The following is a 17,907-nucleotide window of genomic DNA, read 5'->3' as shown; positions in this document are numbered from 1 at the left end:
AAAGGCTGCTGTCTTTCAAAACCACTGATTCTGTGAGACAACGCGGGATTCCTGCACAGGTGCACAGGACACACACAGCTCTGCTCACCTGCTTCCAGGTGTACACGTAAACCCGGCCCCCTCTCATCTCTGTGAAATACTGAGGGGCTCCAACAAGGAGGAGGTCTGTTTCCTTATCGCCATCTACGTCCACAGAGCAGAGCGCTGCCCCAAAATATGATCCAATCTGCAAAAGAAATATTTAAACATCCAGGGTGAAAGGGGTGGCCCTTGCACAAAGGTTGCCTCAAGATGTGCTTTATAATGCTTAAGATTTATACAGCCCATTCAGAGCACTTTATTTGCATTATCTAGCTGCAATCCTTTCAACAACCCTGTAAGGGAAGGCAGTATTATCATCCTCAAACATACACACATCTTGCAGATCAGGGGCCTCAGAGCCTGAGCGCTGCTTGCCTAAGGCCAACTAGTGACCTAGGTGGCTCTCCCCATATGACCTGACCCAGACCATGTGATCATCACCTGAGGCCCTTCTGTGTGTGTGTGTCCACCACGAGAGGTCTGGAGGGTGGCAACATGAGACTGGGCCTTTTCCACAGCAGCTCCCTATTTGTAGAATGCTCTCCCCAGGGAGGTTCTCTGGCACCTTCATTATACATCTTTAGGCCCCAAATGAAGATGTTCCTCTTCAACCAGGCGTTTGGCTGATTAATATTCTACAGGCTTTTAAATGTGTTCGTGGGAGGGGGAGGGGTTATTATTTTGTTTTGTTTAAACTATTTATTTTGTGCATTTCTCCTATATTTTTATCCTGTGAACTGCCCTAAGATCTTTGGATGAAGGGCAGCATAAATTTAAATTTTATAACAACAACAGAAATGCACTTGCTGCCACTTAGCTGACATACAAGGTACAAGGTGCTGCTATTTGGTGTACAAAGCCCTATGCAGCTTGGAACCAAAATATAACTGGAACTAAAATATTCTCTTTACCCCCCCCCACCCCCCTCTCTCTCTCACACACAATTTCCAATCGTTGTGTATTGCAAGATGGGGTATCCTGCAAATACCACCCAGCCTTTAGTGTGGCAGCTGCTACCCTTTGGCTCTCGCTGCTGCTGGGGCTGTGAACACATTACTGGCTTAAAACCTAACCAAGTCACTTCCGGGGTGGCGCCATCGGTAATGGCGGATTCCCTCTGACTCGGAGGGGACCGGCTCTGTGGAAATCGGGTCTGTACCGCTACAGCGAAGCGGGGACCCTCCAAAAATCACAGGCGGGTGAAGCCTGTGACCGTGGGACTCGGCGGGCACCTTTTGCGCCCCCCCAATTTACAAAGGAGCCCGATTATGGGTTCCGGAGTGAAGCGGGGAAGCGGGGAAGCGGCGCGGTGCTGTGAGTCAACTGCTTCTTCTGTGGAGCGAAGCCGCACAGCCGTTACCGGAGAGCGCTAGCTTTTTCCTGTGACAATTTGGCTACAAAACAACGATCCGTGAGTAGGCTAATTTGGGAATTAAAGAGAACTAAGAATAAAGAAGTAATTTGATACCGAAGCAGAGAGGCACAAACAGGAAGTCTGCCTTCCGTTCTTTGTAAATAGAGTAAAGCAATGAACTGGCAAGCTAAAACCTTGAAAGACGTTTGAAAAGGACTATAATTCTATCATCAAAACAAGTGATTTCCCCCCTTGTTTGCAGGAAAGGAGGGGGGAAGGTGTGAACTGTATTTCCCTGCAAAAAGAGAGAAAAGGAAGCTAAAATCCACCGCTTAAACCCTGGGAACGGGCTGCCAATGACAATAAGAATGCCGTACTGTGAAATGCGCTATTGGTGAAAGTACTTTCTGACAGCTAACTCTGCAAGTGAGATACAAGTGGGATACAATATTTTTGGCTAGCTTCTCCTGGTTTCAAAGTAACTGGAAAATAACTGAAAATTGAAACTGTCGTCTATTTTGTGAACTGAGGGGATTAAAAGAAAAAAGGTTATTTATTTTAAGGTAACAACTTTGGACTGCTACTGTGTCCCCCTAGAGGAAGTCTGAAACTGTTACAACAATAACTGGGCCAGGGGAATTTTCCACTTCAAAACAAATTCTGGTCGTGGGATTGACCTTGGGCCTTATCTAGAGTGTTATGGCAAATGGAAAAGAGAAAATAGATTTGCTTCAGGAAAAAACAACGAGGTCTGGTAGATCATTTCGCCCAGACGTTGGGCTGCAGCGAAGAGCATCAACATCTGGCCCTTCTGGCCCTTCTGGCTTACCAACAGGGGCTGCATTGGTACAATCTAAACCCAAAGGAATGGCATCCGAAGATGCTTTAGCTCAGGCACTAGGCAAAATTAATGAATCTCTGGAAAAAATAAGTAAACAAGTAGCTGAAGCATCAGTTAAAATTGATCAAAATACCACAAGTATTAACAATTTGGGACAGAAGGTAAATACTAACACAGAAACTATTGAGAAATTGCTACAGGAATCTACTTCGACCCGAAAGACAGCTGAAAAAGCAAAGGAAATAGCAGTTGCTGTAGAAGAGAAGATACCGCTGATACACAAGCAACTTGAAGACCACAGGTTAATACTGTCTACGATTGAATTGAAGGAGAAACAAATGAATTTGAGGATCAGGGCCGTACCTGAACTTGAGAAAGACAACTTGACTGATTTTCTTACCTAGGAATTTGCAGACTTTTGGAATCCAGACTTGGAGAAGGACAACTTTAAGATAGTGAGCACTTTCAGGCTTGGAAGAGGAGGGAAGAAGAACAGGGTGAGAGACTGTTTGATCACCCTCCGAACAAAAGAGGAGAGAGACAAAATCTTGAGTCTGCACTTCAAGAAGACTTTGGAAATACATCAGTCAAAGGTGGAGATATTTAAGGACATTCCGAAATATCTTTTGGACCTTAGATCCAACTATAGAGACTTGGTTGCCCTGCTGAGAAGCAACAAAATTAGGTGGGAATTCCCCCAAGGCCTTTCCTTTAGTTTCAAAGGAAGAAAGACAAAAATAAGATCAGAGGACGACAAAGAAAGATTTCTGAGAGACCACAGAGAAGACCTGCAAAAAGGAGCTGGAGATGAGTCAAGAATACTAGAAAGAGGAACTTTAGACATACCAAGACTACCTTTTGAATTAAAAGACCGCCTGGAGAAGGTGATCCCACCGACAGAACAGGAACAGGCACTTGGTGCAGTTGGAGGAGAAGTAAAGTAACTACATCATGGCACTGCAACTATTAAGTTGGAATTGTAATGGTCTCAACTCCCCTCAGAGAAGGAAATCTGTGTTTCATTTATTAAAAAAGGAACAATTGGACTTGATTTGCTTACAGGAAACACATGTAACAAGGTTACATAGGAAAGTATTGATTAACAAAAGACTGGGCCAGGAATTTATTTCTTCGGATAAAGTTAAAAAAAGAGGAGTAGTGATTTATGCAAAGGAGAGACTATTACCGAAATTTATCTTCAAAGATGATCAAGGAAGATTTGTGGCAATTGAAATTCAAATACAAGGAGAGAAATTCTTAATAGTAGGAGTTTATGCACCAAATGAGGGGAAATCTGAATTCTTTAAAAAGTTGCATGAGACCTTAATGGATTATTTGGACTATAATGTAATTTTGATGGGAGATATGAATGGAGTGATATCTACACATATGGACAAGGCACAAAGACAGGTAGTCACTAAGGATGGTAGACTACCAAAAACCTTTTTTGAGATGACAGACAACTTGGACTTAGTTGATATCTGGAGAACAAAGAATCCCCTGGCCAGAGAGGGAACCTTCTTTTCTGAAGCCAAACTGACATGGACAAGAATTGACCAAATATGGTTAACTAGAGGAATGGCACCAAAGACAAGAAAAGCGGAAATCTGCCCAAAAACCTGCTCCGACCATAATGCTGTTAAGATGGAGATGAAACTAACACCAACTGGCTCCTTCAGATGGAGGATGAATGATGCCTTATTTAGAGATGAAGAAGTCATTAAGAAGGCCCAAAAAACCTTGAGAGACTATTTTGAGATAAATATGAACACCAATGTTGAAAAAAGAGTAATCTGGGACGCAAGCAAAGCTGTTATGAGAGGGTTCTTGATACAACAGAATGCATTAAAGAAGAGAATCCAAAATGAGAAGAAGGATAAAATATTGGAGAAAATAAAGGAAAGTGAAAAGAAATTGAGAGCAAAACCAAAGTCGCAAGAGATTTTGAGAGAAATAAAGTTATATCAAGTACAATACATGAAAATGATGAATCAGGAGATAGAATGGAAAATTAAACAAATGAGACAAAAGACATTTGAGTCGGCTAATAAATGTGGGAAATTGTTGGCTTGGCAAATGAAAAAAAGACAAAAACTAAATACTGTCACAAATTTAGAAGTGGAAGGAAGGAATATACAGAACCCAGTTGAGATTAGAAATTGTTTCCAGAGGTATTTTAAACAACTATATACACAAGGGCCACAGAAAGAAATTGATGTAGACCGATTTTTGAAAACAAATGGATTACAAAAAATCTCTCAAGAAAATAAATTAATGCTGAACTATAAAATAACTGAACAGGAGGTAGAAGGTGCCTTTCAGAATATGCAACTAAGTACCGTATTTTTTGCACCATAACACTCACTTTTTTCCTCCTAGAAAGTAAGAGGAAATGTCTGTGCGTGTTATGGAGCGAATGCCTGCGGGTGGCGGGGGGGATCTGCTGCAGTCGTGAGCAGAAGATCCATGGTTCCCCTTCCTTCCCTCCTCCGTGGTTACAAAGCATGGATCCACATGGATCCTCAGGATTTTTGCATTGGGCTACTCCAAACTCACTGTCAGATCACATGTCTGTGGCCACAGCATGAACCACAAAAATCATATATCCACTATTTCGTTTAGAATATTTTTTTTCTTGTTTTCCTCCTCTAAAAACTATGTGCGTGTAATGGTCTGGTGCGTGTTATAGAGCGAAAAATACGGTAAATCTCCAGGACCGGATGGACTGACTTCTAGATACTACAGATCCTTGAAGGAATGGTTAGTACAACCTTTAAAGGAAGTCTGTAACGAAATAATGGGTGGGAAAAGGGCACCAGAGTCGTGGAAAGAAGTGTATATTACATTTGTACCAAAAATAGAGGCTGAAAAGACCCAACTTAAGAACTACCGCCCCATATCACTGCTCAATGTGGATTACAAAATCTTTGCAGACATTTTGGCTAAAGACTAAAAAGAGTCCTAATGGAAGAGATACATAAAGATCAAGCAGGCTTTCTCCCGGGTAGACATTTGTCTGACAATGTGAGAAACATAATCAATATTTTAGAAAAACTACAAGTGAATATAAATACCAAGGCAGTTTTGATATTTGTGGACGCGGAGAAAGCCTTTGACAATATTTCTTGGAGTTTCATGAAGAAGAACCTACAGGGGATGGGGGTAGGCCAAGGCTTTGAAAACGGTATAAGTGCAATTTACTCAGAACAAAAGGCTAAATTAATTGTAAATAATGTGGTGACGGAGGAATTTAAGATAGAAAAAGGGACACGACAAGGTTGCCCAATCTCCCCATTGCTATTTATATCGGTCCTGAAGGTCCTGCTGAATATGATTAGAAGGGACCAATTGGTTAAAGGTATACAAGTCGGAGCTAAACAGTACAAACTGAGAGCATTTGCAGATGACTTAGTATTGACATTGCAGGAGCCAGAATCTAGTACTAAAAGGGTTTTGGAACTGATTCAAGAATTTGGTCAGGTTGCAGGATTTAAATTGAATAAGTTAAAAACAAAGGTCTTAGAGAAAAACTTAACTGTGATTGAGAAAGAGAGGTTTCAGAATGAGACAGGTTTAACAGTGGTTAAGAAAGTGAAATACCTGGGGATTAACATGACAGCAAAAAATGGGAATCTATTTAAAGACAATTATGAAAAATGCTGGGCTGAAGTGAAAAAAGACTTAGAAATTTGGTCAAATTTGAAGCTTTGACTGCTAGGCCGTATTGCTGCGATAAAAATGAATGTATTGCCTAGAATGTTGTTTTTGTTTCAAACATTGCAAGTTTTGGACAAAGTGGATTGCTTCAAGAAGTGGCAGAGAGATATTTCTAGATTTGTCTGGCAGGGCAAGAAGCCTAGAATAAAATTTAAAATACTAACGGATGCAAAGGAAAGAGGTGGATTTGCCCTGCCAGACCTTAAACTTTATTATGAATCAGCAGCTTTTTGCTGGCTGAAAGAATGGCTGCTTCTTGAAAACACAGACATTTTGGACTTAGAAGGTTTTGACAATGTATTTGGATGGCATGCATATTTGTGGTATGATAAGGTCAAAGCACATAAAGCATTTAAAAATCATATTGTCAGGAAAGCATTGTTTAATGTCTGGATAAGATATAAAGACCTACTGGAAAATAAAACCCCAAGGTGGCTGTCACCGATGGAAGCGAAAGCTCTGAAAAAGCTCAATACGGAGGCCAAATGGCCAAAATATTGGGAAATTCTGGAACAAGAGGGAGATAGATTGAAACTGCAGAGTTTTGAGAAACTAAAAAATAAAGTGCGAGATTGGCTTCATTATTATCAGATAATGGAGGCATATAATTTGGACAAGAAAATTGGCTTCCAGGTGGAAAAATCAAAATTAGAAACAGAACTGTTAGAACCCAAAACGAAGATCTTGTCAAAGATGTATAACTTGCTGTTGAAATGGAATACTCAGGATGAAACGGTTAAATCTGCTATGATTAAATGGGCACAAGATGTTGGACATAACATAATGATGGCTGACTGGGAACAGTTATGGACCACAGGTATGAAGTTTACGGCATGTAATGCCTTAAGAGAGAATATTATGAAAATGATATATAGGTGGTACATGACACCAGTCAAGCTTGCAAAAATCTATCATTTGCCCGATAATAAATGTTGGAAATGTAAAGAAACTGAAGGTACATTCTTTCACCTTTGGTGGACGTGCCCAAGGATTAAGGCTTTCTGGGAGATGATCTATAATGAAATGAAAAAGGTATTTAAATATACCTTTCTGAAGAAACCAGAGGCCTTTCTCCTGGGCATAGTCAGCCAACTGGTGCCAAAGAAGGACAGAACTTTCTTTATGTATGCTACAACAGCAGCAAGAATACTTATTGCAAAGTATTGGAAGACACAAGATTTACCCACTCTGGAAGAATGGCAGATGAAGGTGATGGACTATATGGAACTGGCGGAAATGACTGGCAGAATCTGAGACCAGGGAGAAGAGTCGGTGGAAGAAGATTGGAAGAAATTCAAAGATTATCTACAGAAATACTGCAAAATTAATGAATGTTAGAATGATGTCAGAATGAAATTAAGTGATCTAAGCAGCAATGTTATAAAGGTGTATGCATAAATGGATTGTTAACAGATGAGAATCTAAAGTTATAATATGTTAAGTTAAAGGACTAAGATAAAAACAAAGAGGGAAAGGAATTGCTGAATTAACTAATAGAACTGAAATACAAAAAAGGGAGGTGTGAGGAAGTCAGGGAAGTAAGGAAATGAAATGTAAGTTATGGAAAGATTGATGTGTTTTGTTTTTTTTAAGTGTTTTTTATCTGTTTTCTGTATTTTGTAATTTTTTCTTTTTTCTTTTTTTCCCTTTTTCTTTTCTGTTTATCTATGTATTCTTTTCTTTGAAACTTTAATAAATATCATTAAAAAAAATAAAAATAAAACCTAACCAAGTTGTTCTTTTTCTCAATTCAGGCTGAGGTTGCTTTGGGAATTACTCATCGAAATGTATTATTTCATAAGAAACAACAAGATAGATAAAGATTGTGGCTAATGCATGTATACCAGTGGTAAAAGCACAAGGGGCGCAGGGTGTGTGTATGCAGCCTCATCAGCTCTGCAAAATGAGGGGACTCTTTTGGTCCTACTGGGCCATAATCATCCTTTTGCCTCGTTCCTGGCATCAAAGTTGACCAGAATGTCCAGACCCTCCCAGCTCTAGGAGCCCTGTTTTCTTCACCTGCTGCCCTGGAATGTCCTGCTTTAATGTCCAATTGGTTGTGCTGGAGTTGACCTCAAATATGAGGACTCTTCCCACATGTTGATATCGAGGGGCACCAGCAGCATAGAGCTCTCTCTGTTGATGGTGTAGAAATTTCAGTGCATACCCTGAAAAGAAAAGAAAAGAAAAGAAAAGAAAAGAAAAGAAAAGAGAACCATCAGGTGGCGATACCAAAGGAAAAGGTTAGACTAGGGGCATTTCTACACAACACACACACTTTGCCCTGCGTTTTGCAACACAGAGATCTAGAAAATTGCTAAGAGCTCTCAGAAACTTAAGTTCAGAGCAAGCCCAGCATCTCTAACTGTTAGGTAGATTTATTGCTTTATTCTTGGCGTCCAGCACACTTCCCCCTGCGGGCCTCTGCAGGTCGTAAAGCAATTAGCAGAATTGCACAGCGTCCGTGTTGAAAGGGCAGTAAAAGAAGTCCCACACGTTTCTTCTTTCCTAATAGCACTTTATTTGCTCAAAAGTAGCATATTTACAATCCATCTGATTCAAGCTGCATTTTGCGTCCTTCTCTCTCAGCTTGCAGCGTAAGCTAAGCTGCTTTCACTTTTCACTCAGCTCACAGCATTCCAAGCTGCTTTCCTCACGTCCTGGCTTACTTCCCTTGTAAGCGCCTCCTCTCAGCCTCGAGACACAGAAGGTTAACCCTTCACTACATCCAACACTAACCACCCCAACTCTGGGTGGTCAAGTCTTGCTTTCAACGTGCAAAAAGGCAATGAGGCTTTCTCCCCTATCAGATCCATGAATCTTGTGAAAGATGGGAGAAAGCGAGCTTCTTTAGGCCCCCTGTGATCAGAGAGGGGGCCAAGAGCCTCAGAGAAAAAGGAACCTGTTGTCAAAAGGCACTTCCCCCCCAGCTGAGGCCAAAAGGCGCTCAAAGTCTGCCCCACCCACCCCACTTCCTCACAACAAAACAATTACCGGGTATGTATTCCTTTCTCCCTTCCTCCTCCATTTGCCCAAGATCCCCTTGGCTTTTCGTTAATTTGAGATTAACCTAGGAGTCAGCAAACTTTTTCAGCAGGGGGCCGGTCCACTGTCCCTCAGACCTTGTGGAGGGCCAGACTATATTTGGGGGAGGGGATATGAACAAATTCCTATGCCCCACAAATAACCCAGAGATGCATTTTAAATAAAAGCACACATTCTACTCATGTAAAAACATGCTGATTCCCGTACCATCAGCGGGCTGGATTTAGAAGGCGACTGGGCCAGATCCGGCCCGCAGGCCTTAGTTTGCATACCCATGGATTAACCCTTAGGTATCGGTAAAAGCCCGAGGCATCCTACTATTATGAGTTAGGGTGGGGTGGGGTCAGTCTGCAGCAAGTTCAGTGGGAGAGTTACTGCTGTGAGCCCCTCCACCCTTCCTTCAAGTTGTATACACATGTAAATAAAGTCATATATCTTAAAGACACCACAGTCTCTACTGGGCTTCATTCCAAGGAAACCAAACCCTGGGTAAATTCTGGGAACCTCTAGAGTCTCTTACTGCTTAGCGATCAGGGTGGTGCGTAACACTGCAGTGACGTGCAAGTTACGCATAGCTGTCAACTTACAGATTTGAAAATAAGGGACCAGCAGCCAAAATAAGGGACCTGCAGCCTCACCTGTTCCAGGCACTCTAGTCTTCCTGTCCTCCTGCAGTCTGGTCAAACTCATGCTGGTAGCTTCGAGAACACTGTCCAACCAACTTTGTAACCAGAGGTTCAACTGAATAGAATCTGAATCCCATGCACCACAAGGCCTATGCAGCCTCAACTTAAGATGGCTCCCCGGCCTGGCTTTGCACTGCAAAGTTTGCAGCAGCACATGCAACAAAATGGCATCCAGCATTCAAAACCTCCTCAGCTTGCATTAACTAGCCACACACAAGGCATGCAAGCTCCACCCCCCAGTCGTCCTTAGACTTCTTATTGGGTGAGCAACGCAGCCAAGCAACACAGTTGGAGCCTCCCTCCTCCCTGGCCGGCAGGGAGGGAGAGGAGCTGCTTCCTTTGAAATTTAAGGGACATCATTTAAGGGACATCCATCAATAAGGGACAGCAGCAGGACATGGCGCTGGAATAAGGGACTGTCCCTTCAAATAAGGGACACTTGACAGCTATGAAGTTACGCTGTCACTGTTGTAACTGCATTTCACGTTTCTGGTCTTAATTGATAATTTTACCAATACCAAAACCTGCAATTGTCTACAACAGGGAGGGGAAATCTCTGGCCTCCACAGGCTTAATTAGGTCTGGTAGGAGCCCTAATTTGGCCCGTGCGGCAGTTCCCCACCCCAAACCCCCTCTCCTGCCCTGCTCCATCACATGTGATATCAGCTGGGAGGCAGATGAAGGCGTGGCCTTCACTTTCATGTGTGTTTCAATAAGAAACGCACTTAGAAGGCACTGCTGGAAGGTTGGCGGCCTTCTCTTTCCCCCACTGCTGGACTACCTTGGAGGAAGGTCAGTATGGCTGCCAACTCTATGTAGGAAAAATAACTGTCCATAGGAAAGATAGCTATATACAGCCCTGTTCAGACAAACAAACAAAAAACCCCAAACAACACATATGTGCCCAGTGCACAGAGCTGGAAAATAAAGGCCCAGTTAATGGGGGAGATGGTGCAGACGCCCAGAGAAAGGAAGGCCTTCTCTACTCACCCAAGTAGGCACCTTCCATCTCCTTCCTGACTGAGGGAGTCGTGATGAACTTTTCACCGGCCAAACCCTCCTGCTGTTCTAGCAGGCCCCCTGCCCAGTTGTCAGCACCCACAGCACCCAAAACCACCCGGCCCTGCCATAGGGGAGAGAGACATGGAGAGAAAAAGGAAGAAAGAAACAATTTCAATATCAATGCTTAGGAGACAAGTTTTCAGCAAGGCTTCTAAGCAGAGATTTTTTTATCCCATTCATCATCTGTACTGGATTTAGCATATGCCGCTCTTTTTAATTGTTAATATATAAGCAACTGTTTTGTTTTATGCTTTTTAACATATTGCAAAATGGCTTTGCAGGAAGCCATTCAGAAATGGAAATGGAAATAAATAATGGCACCGGACATTACCCTGCAGGCTGCAATCCCTACATGCGTTTGCCAGGGAGTGATCTCCCAATGAGCTCAGTAGGACCTACTGCTGAGCAGGTACCTACAAAAAGATTTCTTTTAATTTATTTGTTCCAGAAGTTTACGCTCTGCTTTTCAAAGCAGATTGCACCAAGAGGCACTGCGTTCCACAGTTCTGGCTCACCTGGGATATGTCAGCGCTGAGTCCACTCGATGACAACTCTAGGTGGAACGAGCCAGTATCACTGGTACCTGTAATGTACACAGATTGGGTGGGGTAGGTGGGGGAGAGAGAGAGATGTATTTGTATAAACCTCCCACCGCAGATGAGGCTGAGATTCAGCTGCTTCAGCTGAGGATCTGTAAACAATTCTGCTTGTCCCATGCTTTCTAAGAACAGGTTTTCCCTTTCCCTCCCTGCTTCCTCCCATAAAACCCACTCTTTAGTGCTAAATCAGTACAAACAGCAATCTGCCAAAACCCCCACCAATGGCCATTTGTTCCAATTCAGTACTAAACTGTGGGTTTTCCTTGGGGAAAGTGGCAGGGCAAACGGAAGTGTGGATGAGTGCTGAGAAAGTACAACTATGGAGTACAGGAAACTGAGTCGTGGAATTGTGAACAGGTGACCAAATTTAGTAGATAATGATTGAACTTCACCATTGCTGCATGCAGATAGTGAGTGTGGCCCTCTGAGCATGGCCAGGGTGCACTCAACTTACTGCCAGGTTACCCCCAGCAAGTGCGCAAGCAAAATGAGTGGACAGGGTGGCTTCTAGTTCAGAGGGTCCATCTGTCTTTTGGACAAGTTGGTGGCCTGCAACCTCACTTCCCAAAATTAATCTCTGCCACCAGGTGATGCCCACAGGATCTTTTCCACAGATATGCCCATATGGTTCATGGGACCACCTGAACCAATCCCTGAGGGTATGTGCTGGACAGCTGTACCACAGGGGGCGGCCCCAAGAGACAGTTCTGGGTTTACACACAAGCGAAGTAAATTACAGTTCAGGGCTTCAGACATGTGGCCTCTAAATACCAAAACAAAAAACAAAAAATCTGCATTTCAAGTCGTACATAATTGGTTAAAAATAAAAGAATAAAACCCATTTCTTTTTGGTAATGCTATAGAGCCTTTTAAATTTGATACAGGGCTGCAGCGTCTTAATCTGGCCCTGCCCACAAAAGTTCCAGATTGACCAGTACTCTGCTGGTGAGCTTTGGGTGCTTGTTAAGATATCGTTTTGAAAGACAGGGTTCCCTACCATTCCCTCTTCTCCATCCCATCCCATCCAACCCAACCCAACCAAACCAGTGACTAATCCATGAACCCAAATAAACACCTTCAATCGCATAGATCTTAGACTGGAGGTCGTTGAAACTGCCTCTGAGCTCCTCAAAAGTGGCCAGCACCTTCACAAACTGGTCTGTGGGTTCTGAGGCAATTTCCCGGAGATTATCCTGAGCTTCTTCGGTGTTAAAATAATGCCCAATCTGGAGAGACAAGGAAGGACCAGATGAGGCAAACCAAGGTAGGACTTGGCAGTGGGGAGTCTATACAGGTGTCCGCCTGTCCGCCCCCCCCCCCACTTATGCTTAGTGATCGACTCACGCGCGGCCGCATATACGTGCAGTGCTGGGAATTAAATAATTTAATTCAAATGCAGAAATGGTGGGAATGTGATAGAGAGTCCTTGGGACTGGTGCGAAGACCCTCCCCGGAGCCCGAACAGGATGTCAGTGAGGGCGGAGGAAGCCCCAAATAGACTGGAGGCACAGCAAGGCTCTGTTTGCGCTGCTCAGCCTCCCCACCGAACAGCTGATGTGTGGGGTAGCGCAGCCGCCACAGCCGCTTTCCTGCACCTCCTCCAGCCTCCTGCCGGCTGTTTTCTGTTTGGGCCTTGGAGAACTTAAGCACTATCCTGCAAAGCTGAGACACAACTCCTAGGTACTTTACCCCAATGGCAAGGCGCAAGATGCCTTTTTTCTTGGCAGAGGCTATGACCCCATTGTCACTATCTGTGGCAACTCCATCGGTGATGATGATTATCACTTTGTTAGATCCTTTCCGCATGCCGCGCTCGGGAATGAAAACTTGATCCCTGCCATCAGTAAACAAGGGAATAGTTATTTTCTGGACCAAGGCAAATCCTTTGAAAACATGGATTCCCAAACTGTGGTCTGTAAGGTTCACCCAGGTGGTCCATGGCATGTGCACATTAAGTATTCATATTGATTTTTAACTGAGTTGTTGCTGCTTTTATTTATCTTATAAGGAACTTTTACTGATTTTCAACAAGGTATAAGCAAAACACAGAGTTTCCCCTGCTTCTCTCTAACTCCCTCCAGAACAGAAGATTAATTTCTCAAATTTTGCCACAAGCTTTCTTGTGGGTGCCAGTCATCAGAATATTCATCTGAGTGTCTTATAAAGCTTCTTTTATTTCTCACGCTGCACTGTATTGTACTACGATTTGAATCTTATGGAATCAGAATGCAGGAGAAGATGGGCATATTGGGTGACTTACATCCAGGCCTCTTTTTATAAAAGTCAAAAGCGGTCCCCACCCTCCAAACCCAAGACAGCGTTCTGAGAACACACTGTAAACACCAAGAACATAAAACAGGGATAAGCCCTGAGAATGCAAATAAAATTTAAAATATTCGTTTAGTTTAAAATTTCCCTTAATGATTAGCACTAATATAAGTCAGGACTCTCCTGAGTTTTGTTTTGTTTTTTTGCCACTAGTGTAAATAAAGCTACCCTAGAGCTGAAGGACTTAATCCAGCAGCCAGCAGCCATCTTGTCTTATAATCCTCTGGGTGTCCTTGTAAGGAGGCCTGAAGGGGAAGAATACACTTAATCCTTGGTGAATTATATGAAGGACAGTATAAAATATAGTGCACGGCATCTTCTGCTGGGCCTCTTCTGCATTCGCAAAAATGTTCCTTTACTTGCCTACTATAAAGTCTACCAGCCAAATATTCAATAGACATAGTCTGAAATCTAAGCTGGGTAAAAGCATGCCCTGCAGCAGGAATAAGGCTGATTCCTGTATGCATTTTATGTTTATGGCTGCAAAGAACAGTAAAATCTGAACCTGAAACAGCCTATAGTTAGTGGCGGCACTTCTCTGCTACTGCTATGCCTTATGATGGTACTCTACAACCGATGGTATCTGCTCACTGTCATGATAGAGTTGGGGGGCTAGGCTCCAAGGCAGGTTCTTAGCTTATGTATCTCTTGTCAAAGGACACATAATCCCATGATCCGTTAGAGCCCACTCCCTCCTTCCCAAAGGGCCCCATTCCTGACTTTGCCACCCACTGAAAGCAACGCTACTCACACCACACATCTGATGGCCTTGAAGGTGTTCGTAATGCCTTTCATATGTGTCACTCCTTTCAAGAGTGCTCGAGGGTTGGGATTTCTTGTATAATCATTGAAATCAAACTCAATTTTGGGTGAGCTCGAAAACTGCACAGCAGCAAACTGGAAGGGGAGAGCAGAAAGAGTGCATCATTGTGGCAAAACAGTAACGCAAAACAAGCTAACCCTTTTTGCCCAGGCTGAAGGATGAAGGTGTACTACTAAGGACCACAGACAATGACCTGGTTCACAAGTAACACTAAACCATGGTTAGCTTAAGACAGCCTTTCTCAACCTGTGGGTCCCCAGATGTTGTTGAATTACAACTTCCATCACCCCTAGCTAGCAAGGCCAGAGCTCAGGGATGATGGGAGTTGTAGTCCAACAACATCTGGGGACCCACAGGTTGAGAACTGCTGGCTTAAGACATTGCTTGTTTAACAAACCACAAGTTAACTGTGAGTTGTCCCACGGTTGATCAAACAAAACTGTGGCTCACTTCTCCAAAGTTTGCTTTGTTTTTCCAGCTGCTCAAAGCCCTGGGCTGTGACCCTCTGATGTCCGACAAGTATATCTTACATGTACAGTGCTGTTGTATAGTCCGTCCATCACATCAATCATAAATTCCGTAATGTTGCTGAAATCCTTATTTTTCATGCTTTCTGACCCGTCAAAGAGAAACACCAGGTCCACATTCCCTTTCAAGCACTCTGTGGGACGAATGGGGAGATTGGTTATAGTCTAGATGGAAATATGGGCAGGGAAGGAATGGTTTATTAAACTATGGGAACTGCCAACTTCAAGTAAAATTACCTGGATGCTTTGGGTTCAACCAGGGAAAAAGAAAATAAATTGATTTCAAGCAAGAATGGGCAATGTTTAAAGAACTACTGTTCCAAAGTTGGTTGGTTATATCTTATTGCAATTTTATAATATATGAATATAATTCTTCATAAACAGAATATTATAAATATATAAATAAAATGACCCAGTTAATACCTTCTCCTTATTAGCTATATTAAATACATGAAGTAAGTTGGTTTTTCTTTTTCTCTCTCTTTATTGTTTATGCATTGATACTCAGGAATTATAGTATTTAAAATTTACTCATAACCTCATGGTATTTGTAAAGAGTGTAATTCTTTGTTTGCTTGTTTCCATTTCAATACTTGCATTTTCAATCTATTGGGATATGCATATCTATATACAAACAAAGAATCAAGCAAATAAACAAGAGGGAAGTTGCAAGTAAGTGTTGGGACTCTGGCTTGCCTGGCAAGAGAGCTGGCAATTGGGTGAGGAGATTTCCTGTGTCCAAACAGGAATATTAAGAAACAAGAAACTGCTTCTTAACAGTCCATTGAGGAAAGGCTAGGAAGAGGTTGAGGTATTGTTTCACCTTTTAACCTAGCTCTTCTCTGGAAGGAACTTTGCAAGTTGCATTCCTATGAAACAGTGCTCACATATTAGAAGTTGTTCTCTAAAGACGGAACCAATGGCTAAAGAACAAAAGACGGAACTATTTTATTTAAAAATAAAATAACAGAAGCTTCTTCTGAGTTTCCAACCTTTGCTTAACCTGAGAATTTTCTGGGTGAAGGTTTCATAGGCTGCACCCTCCCCCATTGTGAGATCTGCTCAGGGTGAAGGGACATTTTCTCCTTACTTTGGTATCCGGTCTTTATGCTCTCTGGGTTGCGCAGTTTGGCATCAAACAAATAGCAGATCCCGCTCAGGTAAAGATTTTTGTCACAATGCTCTGCGAGTCCCGGCCCACATGCCTGCAGGGGAGGAAGTTTCAAGTAACAGGTGAAAAATAAATATTAAAAAGAGTAAGTGATTAGATGGCATTACATAGGGACAAGGGAAGTTCTGGGACAAGGGAACTCCAAAGCCGGATGAATGGAGAAGAGGGGTTCAGGAACTCTCCGGAAGTAACCGAATAGAGCAGAACTCTGTGGCCACCAAAGATAGCTAGCACCACCAAGATTGAAGGGGTTTCCCAGGTGGAAGATTATGGACAGCAGAGATGAAGTCTGAGCTGATTCCCAGAGAAATTCTCCTACACAGGTCTTAAGTGACACAAACAGGAGTTGCATAAAAGCACTTCCCATTGCAATTTGGAGTTTGCGCCTAAGGCACCAAAATGTCTCTGGGGGCAACCCTGGTCTCCTTTGGGAGGGAAGTAAATTTAATAAACAGTAAGGATTCTTGAGACTCTCATCATAAGAGTCAAATGAATCTTGGAAACACAGGGCTGTACTCAACTAACATTTTTCCTCAGAGCAGGCTCACTAAAATGAATTGTCATGACTAGCTTGGGACGATTAATTTTAACGGGCCATGCCTAGCTTGGGTCAATTAATTTTAACGGGCCGACTCTGAATAAAAGGGAGTTGAATACGACCCAAAGACTCTGTGCCGTTTATGTTGCTCAAATTCACCCCCCCCCTCCAAGCAATTCCAGCCCAGACTCACAATCATCTTCGACCCTCGCACGTCGCTAGCCAGGGTCATGCCAAGGTGAGACACCCCAGAGCCCCCTGCAAAGAGACATCGAGGTCAGATGGATCCGTGCCAAATGAGACACACTCAATGTAGACCCTGCAGATCTGTAGCCATTCCCCCTGCCCCCTAGATAGCTGCACAGGCCTAAAAGCCAGTCAGGACACCCCCCCCCACACACACACCAAGGCAAAATGGCCGCCATTTGAACAGGCCACCAGGGACAGTTAGGGAATCTCCCTAGAACCACCTCTGACATGGAGATTCTGGAGCGCTTCCTCAATTCTTGTGGCATAATTCTTGTCAAGTTGTGGAAGCTCTCTGAGGACTTTCTATTCAGGGTCTGCAACAGGGGTGGGGAACCTCAGGGTTGGGTGCCAAATGCAGCCCCCCAAGATACTCTTTCTGACCCTCAGGAGGACTCTCCTCAGGCCACAACCGCTTCTCAGCCACACCTCCTACTGGCCCTGCGCCACATCTGACTTGAGCTTTTTTGCCTGGCTGGAATATGCCCTTCAACTCTGACCTGGCCTCATGCTTGCCTGTATGGTGGATGGAGAGGGGAGGTAAAACGCACATTAATCACTCTGGAAAGTTGCCTAAATGAGCCTGCATCCTTGTGTCCCACAACTCACCGTCAAGCGGGACGTTTTCACATGTGTCGCTCTGCATGTTACATTGGTATACTTTGCCTGTGGAGTTCTGCTCACCGGGGGCTCCCACAATGATCCTGACAACAATTAATAGCACGGGTTATGTAAAGATTTAAGCTTTAAGCTGCAGTTCCCAAAGTATGCCTTTAACAGCATAATGACAGGCAGAAATCAGGCAGACAAACTGGGTTTGTGGCAATGAAACAATGCAGGGAAGCTGCACCATCTGAATTTCTGCCTGCCGCACAGCTCTTAGGGAGGT

The 17,907-nt window shown here is 43.3% G+C and overlaps 1 protein-coding gene across 3 annotated transcripts in view; it reads right to left on the bottom strand.

Annotated features, from left to right (window-relative positions):
* The window catches only part of ITGAL (integrin subunit alpha L), a 55,077-nt gene that overhangs the window by 18,348 nt on the left and 18,822 nt on the right, over positions 1-17,907 (bottom strand). Inside the window, exons 3-13 of one of the 3 annotated variants that reach the window (XM_080977869.1) lie at positions 17,628-17,722; positions 16,966-17,030; positions 16,154-16,268; positions 15,067-15,197; positions 14,465-14,610; positions 13,075-13,219; positions 12,461-12,611; positions 11,302-11,369; positions 10,715-10,847; positions 8,013-8,161; positions 89-226 (exon numbers count right to left, since the gene is read on the bottom strand). In XM_080977869.1, the coding sequence (XP_080833995.1) occupies positions 89-226; positions 8,013-8,161; positions 10,715-10,847; positions 11,302-11,369; positions 12,461-12,611; positions 13,075-13,219; positions 14,465-14,610; positions 15,067-15,197; positions 16,154-16,268; positions 16,966-17,030; positions 17,628-17,722 (1,336 nt within the window). Of the gene's footprint in view, positions 1-88; positions 227-8,012; positions 8,162-10,714; positions 10,848-11,301; positions 11,370-12,460; positions 12,612-13,074; positions 13,220-14,464; positions 14,611-15,066; positions 15,198-16,153; positions 16,269-16,965; positions 17,031-17,242; positions 17,458-17,518; positions 17,545-17,627; positions 17,723-17,907 lie in introns of those variants that run through there. The other 2 variants (XM_080977870.1, XM_080977871.1) reach the window with 2 other exon arrangements.

This window comes from Podarcis pityusensis (genome assembly GCF_964106645.2).
Source record: "Podarcis pityusensis genome assembly, chromosome: 13".
Classification (NCBI taxonomy): domain Eukaryota; kingdom Metazoa; phylum Chordata; class Lepidosauria; order Squamata; family Lacertidae; genus Podarcis; species Podarcis pityusensis.
Note: the sequence above shows the minus strand (reverse complement) of the source record. Positions and strands in the feature narration are given on the sequence as shown.